This window comes from Euprymna scolopes, chromosome 19, assembly GCF_053919585.1.
Source record: "Euprymna scolopes isolate OS-2025 chromosome 19, ASM5391958v1, whole genome shotgun sequence".
Classification (NCBI taxonomy): domain Eukaryota; kingdom Metazoa; phylum Mollusca; class Cephalopoda; order Sepiida; family Sepiolidae; genus Euprymna; species Euprymna scolopes.
This window is the reverse complement of record NC_136500.1, coordinates 99,752,276-99,760,785: the sequence shown is the minus strand read 5'-3', so window position 1 is coordinate 99,760,785 and position 8,510 is coordinate 99,752,276. Positions and strand designations below refer to the sequence as shown.

Here is an 8,510-nt window from a genome sequence, read left to right as displayed (position 1 = left end):
AATGAACGAATTGAAAGTAGCGCTGAAACATTTGACCAAGTTGCATATCGATGCCGCAAAGCGTCAGGCACGATTCGAGGAACAGCAAAAGGAATTGCAAAAACAGTTAGCGGAATGTCAAATACGACCCGAGGAACAGCAAAAGGAAGTTCAAAAACAGTTAGCCGAACGTCAATTACGAACAAAGGAATTGCTTATAGAAATGGGCAAGAATAATGCGAACGCGGAAAGCAATTCAACATTTTCTCAGAATACAATATGGACCGTGATAGACAATTTTAAATAAGAGGAAGAGAAAAAATCATTCGCAGCGTATTTTCGGTGTTATGAAGATTGTTTTAATATTGACTGCAGCAACTGGTCTGATCAAAAGAAAACCACACTTCTACTACAAAAATTGGAAACGGATGAGCATGATAAATTCGTGGATGACATCTTGCCTCGGAAAACATTAGATTTATCATTCAATGAGACAGTAAATTTGTTAACAGAACTTTTCTCGACGAAAACGTCTCTTTTTCATAAGCGTTGGAGATGTTTGAATGTGGTAAAAGACGATAATGACGATTTTGCCACCTACGCAGATGTAGTGAACAAACACTGTGATGACTTTAAGTTGTCTGATTTTAAATGCCTAATGTTTGCGTAAGTGTTAACCTCGGGGAAAGATGCGGAAATCAGGCGCAGAGTCCTTACAAAATTAGAAAATGAACCGAACTTAACACTTCAAAAATTGACTGAGGATTGTCAGAAAGTAGAAATTATAAAAACAGATGCAAGAAATATTGAAGAAGGCATCGCGAATATAAAAAAGTAACTAAAAAAAAAAAACGTCGAAATGGCACACAGACACTAATCACCGAAACTCAGAAAAACTAAAAGGACCGAGCGCTTGTTTCAGATGTGGTGGTAAGGGATTGCCCATTGTTAACAAAAAAAATGCCATTTATGCACTAATATCGGTCATAAATGTAGGAAAACTCAGAACAGAAGCCGTGTACGTCAAACCAGAACTAAGGACCTCGTAGATGAAAATCTACGCAAATATGTAACGGTTAACATTTTCGGCAAGGCTATTAAATTAGACAGTGGATCGGATCTTTCAATAATACATCTCAAAGCGTGGAAAATATTACGAAAGACGACTATTTTCAAAACTAACAGAACGGCGACGGCCGTTAATGGTACAGAAGTTCATTATTAATTACAAACGTCACTTTACGGGGGAAAACAAAAAAAAAACACTAAAAGATAGTGAGAACCTGTTCGGGTCTGACAGCATGGAGTAGTTTCGTCTCTGAGATCTTCCTATATCCACATTCTTCAAGAAAATAGATACCCGCCCATCAGAAACGGAGAAACTTATAACTTGTTTCAAAAAAGAATTCACAAACGTATTTACTCCTGGCCTGGGGAGATGTACTGTGGAAAATTTCTCCACTGAAAGGTAGAGGTTAACAAGGATTTTGCAACAATGGTTTGTTGCGACCTGTGACTAGGTAAAAATTATAGAACCTTGTCGGTCTGGTAAAAAGGGTAACGATTCAATTTCCTTCAACTCCAATCCCAAACTGAAATCACAAACAAAATTCAGTTCACTCCATCCCTCTTATAATCCAGTTAGCCAATCAAATAAGTTAAATGTAACATCTACCAATATAAAAAGAGGCATCGCCCACACAAAAGGTTTTTGCTGCCACTCTTCCTGAGAGTCGCAGGTAAGTGCTTCAAGTTTTCTCAACACCCTCCCACTCAACAGAAAACAAAATCAATTGTTATTGATTTTGTAAAGCCTTCTCAATATACATATTCCTCATTCTTGATCCCCAGAGCAGTGGTGACAAACCCAATCCTTTTCATCTGGCGGAGCTGCACTGATCCCAACGCATCTAAAATGGAACCAGTTATCACATTGATCACAGCAGATCATGGCCGATCTGTCATCAGGTTTATTACATCCGGGACAAATCCAAACCTGCTCACTCTCCTGTACTAAAGTGGGTTCCTCAAAACTGGTTTCTGACCAAGAAATTCCTTCTATGGACTCCCAGTCATCATAACTAGGTTCTGGACCATCCTCTTGTGGTTTATATTCCGCATGTAGTTCTAGCGGATATAGATGTTTAAGAGAATATGTTTTCACACTCCCATCACCCCGTCGTATCTGTGCCGACCGTACCATACCATCGTCTCCCGGAAACAATTCTTCTACTCTCCCCAATGCCCAGAAGGGTCGAGACTTGTTTGGAAGTTTTATCGTCACAATATCTCCAGGTCGTACCTTATTAGATATAGTTGGATAACGATCTTGTTTACGTTCTCGAAGAGAGAGTAAGTAATCCTCGTTTCATATCCGTTTAAACTCCTTGAGCAGCTCATCCCGGTTCTTCAAAGATTCCAACAATATCTGTCTGGACGGCAGTTCCCCTTCATTAATTGGTTGAATCTCCATTCTAAGAAGAAGTCCAGGGTTTTGATCTGGGCGCAGGAAGTGATTGGGCGTAATTACCTCCAATCCAGAGTCATTCGAACTCACATAGGTTAACGGTCTATTGTTCACTGCCCGTTGGACATCTGAAATGGCTGTCCACAGCTCAGATTGACTGTAAATAGACCTTCCAACAGTTTTATAGAGGCATTCCTTTAATGTTTTAATCATGCGTTCCCAAACTCCTCCATACCAAGCCGAATGAAGAGGGATCTTAACATGCTTTATATTATACTGCCCAAATTTTTCATCAAATTCGGAAGAAGTTAGGGCCTGATTTAGTAAACTAACTCCAGCAAGAAATGACTTTGCATTGTCACTATATATGTGAGAAGGCAAGCCCCACATGTTTGAAAACCTGATGAAGGCCAGTATAAATGAGTGCACTGTCATGTCCTCAACCAGTTCTAAATGCACCGCTCTGATTTCCAAGCACGTAAATATGAGAATGTAAACCTTAGATTGAAGATTTTGGTTTTGAACCCACAGGTGTCCCGTATAATCTATCCCTGTATGTAAGAATGGCCTTACCAGATTTACTCTATGTTTAGGCAGGTCTGTCATCTTAGGATACGGAAAATGTATCGAGTTGATTTTCTGACAAATAAAGCAGTCCTTAAATATTCCCTTCACAGCCTGTCTGCCTTGAGGTATCCAAAATCCTGACATCTTGATTCTACTAAGTGTAGCCGGCACACCCAAGTGTTTAGCCCTCTCATGCTGATCCTTCACAATTAGATTAGTCAAGGGATGATTCTTCCCGAGCAATACAGGGTTTAAAACCTCATATTGTAGAGTAAAATTTTTTTTGATCCTGCCTCTGGAGCGGACGACACCAGACTTGTCCAGAAATGGGTTTAACTGACTCACAAGGTTCGGAATGGGTTTATCATGAGGTGCACGTAAGAACTTCAATTCAAGGGGAAATGCCTGTTGTTGCATTGTCTTGAACAAGTAGTCAGCAGCAGCCTGTTTATAGTCCAGTTCCTTGCCTCTTGCTTTGGATATAAATTCGAAGACTCTGGAGACCACACGTAGAAGTTTGTTAAAACACGAAAATCTGTCAAAGGCGACGATAGGCTGAGACCAGTTCTCATTACAGGTGTAGAACAGGTTCGTACGAACTATTTGCTGGTTGTCTGCACTAAGACAATCCAAAGTACTATCAGGCCAACAGACAGTTCCACCAGACAACCAGTTTGGTCCAGCACTCCAAAAAGAGAAATTTTCCTTAAATTTAGCTGCTGTTAGTCCCCTAGTCATTAGGTCCGCAGGGTTCTGATTGGAAGGCACATATTTATACCTGATAGCAAGGTTGTAATTTGCAAGTATCACTTCTTCCATCTGTGTCACATCCTTGAGGCGATTCTTCGTGAAAATGTTTTTATGGCTCGTCTGCTTGGACATCAGCCAAGTGAGTACAATTTGGGCATCTACAGCCAAATACAAACTTCCAAATTTCGTTCCTTGATAGGCTCTCAAGATATTACTAAGACATTTAATTGCCAAAAAAACTGCTAATAGTTCCAGCGTTGGCAAGGTTTTAGCTTTTAATGGTGCCACCTTTGCTTTAGCAAAAATCAGAGAAGATATACCTCCCTGAACTGCATATACAGAAAACCCATATGCCTTTTTTAGGCATCTGTGAATATGTACAAATCCGCAACAGTATCGCTATCAAGTACCTGTCTTCTAAACGATAACGAATGAAGTACCGACAAATCACTAGCTAGTAATCTCCACATTTCCTGCATTTCCTTTGGAATGCAACAAACCATTGTTGCAACGTGTGGAAAATTTCTCAACTGAAAGGTAGAGGTTAACAAGGATTTTGCAACAATGGTTTGTTGCGACCTGTGACTAGGTAAAAATTGTAGAACCTTGTCGGTCTGGTAAAAAGGGTAACGATTCAATTTCCTTCAACTCCAATCCCAAACTGAAATCACAAACAAAATTCAGTTCACTCCATCCCTCTTATAATCCAGTTAGCCAATCAAATAAGTTAAATGTAACATCTACCAATATAAAAAGAGGCATCGCCCACACAAAAGGTTTTTGCTGCCACTCTTCCTGAGAGTCGCAGGTAAGTGCTTCAAGTTTTCTCAACAGTACAAAAATAGCCGCATGTTTTAAGTTGAAATCTGGCACAAAACCGGTGTTTAAAAAGAAATGTAATGTCCCGTACGCTTCCCTGAACAAAATAAATCAGGAACTAGACAGATTAGAAAGCATCGGTATACTTGGCTAGGATTGAATATAGTGAGTGGGCTGCTCCGGTAGTTTACGTAAAGAAAAGGTCCGGGGAAATTCGCGTTTGCGCCGACTTCGCGACGGGACTCAACAAGTCCTTAGAAGATTTTCACTATCCATTACCTAGTCCATAAGAAGTTAAATGGCGGCAAGTTTTTCTCTAAGATCGACCTAATCGACGCTTACCTACAGATTCCGGTAAACGACAAAAGCGCTAACCTCCTCTGTATTAACACTCATCGGGTTTGTACAGATACGAAAGGCTCGTGTTTGGTATCAAGGTGGCACCCGTAATATTCCAGCAAGTAATGGATACTATGCTGTCCGGCTTGGACACCGCAATCGCATATCTTGATGACATTATCATAGCGAGCAAAAGCAGGGAGGAACATGAAAACATATCAGACAAGTATTCAGTCGAATACAAGATTATGGATTTAAGATCCAAGCAGATAAATGCGAGTTCGTTTTACAAACAATTAAATACCTGAGTCAAATAATCGATAAACATGTCAGACACCCAGATCCAGATAGGGCGACTGCTATTAAAGAAATGCCGGCACCAGTAAACATAACTCAATTGCAGAGCTTTTTAGGTTTGGCAAATTATTACCAGGGATTCATCCTAAATATGCACAAATTGCGGGCACAACTTAATGAATTGCTGAAAAAGGATAAGGCTTGGGAGTGAACAGAAGATTGCCAGACATCATTTCAAGAAATAAAAAGAATCCTGACTTCAAAACTATTCCTAGCGAATTTCAACCCGCAGTTGGACATAATAGTAGCTAGCGACGCTAGTCGATATGGCGTCGGGGCGTGTATGCTACATCGAATGCCGGATAGCTCGAAACAGCCTATTGCTTTCGCATCACGGACTCTCTTGGCAGCGGAAAAGAATTATTCTCAGATCAAGAAAGAGGCCCTAGGAATTATATTTGCAGTTTCAAAATTCCACCGGTTCTTGTACGGAAGACATTTTATTCTACAAACCGGCCATAAGCCGTTGATATCCATTTTTGGATCAAAAAAGGACTTCCAACATTCACTGCGGACCGACTATTAAGATGGGAACTATTCTGCTGAACTATAATTTTACAATTGAATTTCTCCCCTCAAAACAACTAGCCCATGCAAACGGTCTATCCTGCTAAAATGGAACCTTTTGAAGATTCAGTAATCGCGACACTACGTATTAATAATGATGTAAAAACCATGATAAACAATATTATCCGCGAACTGCCGGTCACACTTCAGGAAATTAAGTCAGGATCTCTTAATGCCAATTTCATTCAAACCACGAAGCAGAAATTAGCACTGGGGTACACCAGTTCAGACATTTTTTCTGGTGGCGACGAATTACTGTTATACGGTGAAAGGTTTGTAATCCTCCACACCCCTCAAAAAAGAATTCTCAGGTATTTTCACATGGGGCATCCAGGAATAAACAGAATGAAAAGCCTAATGAGAAGTTTTGTTTATTGGCCAGCTATGGACCAAGATATTACCGCCATGGTGAACAGATGCAAAGGCTGTGCTTTGGCTGCAAAAGCACCACCGATAACATATAAACCTTGGCCTAAGGCTGAACAACCATGGCCGAGGATCCACATCGATTATGCGGGACCTGTAGCGGATTTTTACTACCTGGTTGTAGTTGACTCTTATTCTAAATGGCCAGAGGTAGTAAGATGCAAAAAACCGGCCACAGCAACAACGACAAATTTTTTATTGGAATTGTTTGCTCGGTTTGGGGTTGTAGGCTGTCTGGTTAGCGACAACGCTACACAGTTCATCTCGACAGAGTTCAGAGAATTCTACGAGACGTATCAAGTCATATTACGACACCCCAGTACTACGCCAGAAGCAACAGCCAGGCGGAACGCTTCGTTGATACGCTGAAAAGAGTATTAAAAAAGGCGTCCGGTACACCGACAGAAAAGGCTCTTCAGAAATTTCTATAGGTTTACAGAATCACGAGAAATCCGAACAAAACACCAGAGCGACCCTCGCCTGCTCGGTGACGTTTACTAATCTTTTCAGTTGTAACCTTTTTACGTTGTTGTTCCAGTAATACATTGTTTAAACTCTATTCCGTTGTTCTGTTTTCTTTGTGGTTATTACAAGCCATAACACAAATCCAGACGAAATATTCGCTAAGTTAAATGGCGGAATTTTTTTTCCAAAATAGACTTAAGCGGGACGTACCTACAAATACCAGTAGAGGAAGATAGCTCCAAACTTTTGTGTATCTCAACTCACAAAGGTCTTTTAAATTCAATAGATTAGCATTTGGTACCTGAAATTTGCCATCAGGTGATTGATAATTTGTTAAGCGGTTTAGATTTTGCAATAGGCTATCTGGACGATGTTCTTATTCGGAGTCAAAATGTTGATCATGTATTTCAAGTGTTTGACAGAATAAAAGAATATGGTTTCACATTGAAGGAAGCAAAATGCGATTTTTTTGGAACGAATTAAATACCTGGGTCATATCATCGAAAAGGACGGGAGGAAACCCGATCCAGACAAGTCCACAATTATAAAAGACATGCCAGAACCTCATAATGTAACTACATTGCAGAGTTTTTCAGGGTTCACGAACTATTATCAAACGTTCATTAAGAACATGTATGAATTGCGTGCGCCATTGAATGTACTATTAAAAAAGGACAAAAAAAATCTGGACGACTGAGTGCCAAGCAACGTTTAAGAAATTAAAAGATGTATTAACGTCAGATTTATCTCTGACTCATTTCAATCCAAAACAAGAGATTATTGACGCAACTGACGAAAATTCTTATGGGATCAGGGCGTGCATTCAACGCAAGATGCCTAATGTGTCCACTAAGCTGATCGCCCATGCGTCAAGAACTTTACTGACTGCCGAGAAGAATTACTCTCAAATCGAAAAGGAATCACCGTGTAAAAATCGGTGGAATTTTGTAACACCGATTATGATAATCGGTGTTACAAAATTCCACCGATTTTTACACGGTCGTAAGTTTAAATGGCAAACTGACCATAAGCCGCTTATCACCATCTTTGGCTCTAAGGAAGGTCTGCCAACTTACACAGCCAACAGAATGCAAAGATGGGGGACCATTCTACTGAATTACGATTTCAGTAAGAATTTCTTACATCTGCGAAGTTAAGTCACGCAGATAGATTGTCGCGATTTATCCTGGAGGCAAGGGAACCGCTGGAAGACACAGCAATAGCGTCAATACGAAGTGAAAAGGACTATACACTAATATTATTCAATACGATCAAGGAACTACCAGTCACTTTGGAAAATATAATAAGATAGGCTGAAGAAGATAGTTTCATCCAAGAAATGAAACAAAAAAATTCAATCGGATGAGTGGGCGGCGGAATCTTATTCTATGTGCAATGAGGTACTGTTTTGCCGGGAAAGATTGGTAATCCCAGCTACACTACAAAAGAAAATCCTAAAGGATTTCCATACGCGGTACCCTGGGGCTACGCGGATTAAGAACCTCATGAGGTCCTACGTTTACTGGAAGAGTATGGACACTGATATAGAAGGCACGGTAAAGTCGTGTAAAGGATGCGCATTGGCTGCAAAAGCGCCCCAATACAATTTAGCCCGTGGCCTTAAGCAGACCACCCATGGCAAAGAATACACGTAGATTACGCAGGCCCACTGGATAGAAACTTATTTAATAGTTATAGACAGTTTTTCAAAATGGCACTGAGGTACTTCGATGTAAAAGTCCAACGACGGATTTTACAATCAGTGCTCTTCCCG

The 8,510-nt window shown here is 40.3% G+C and overlaps 1 protein-coding gene across 1 annotated transcript; it reads right to left on the bottom strand.

Annotated features, from left to right (window-relative positions):
- Positions 1 to 2,347: 2,347 nt before the first annotated feature.
- LOC145240289 (uncharacterized) lies at positions 2,348 to 3,895 on the bottom strand. The gene has a single exon (XM_080103869.1). It carries the CDS (start codon positions 3,893 to 3,895, stop codon positions 2,348 to 2,350), a length of 1,548 nt encoding a protein of 515 aa, XP_079959995.1.
- Between the last annotated feature and the right edge of the window lie 4,615 nt (positions 3,896 to 8,510).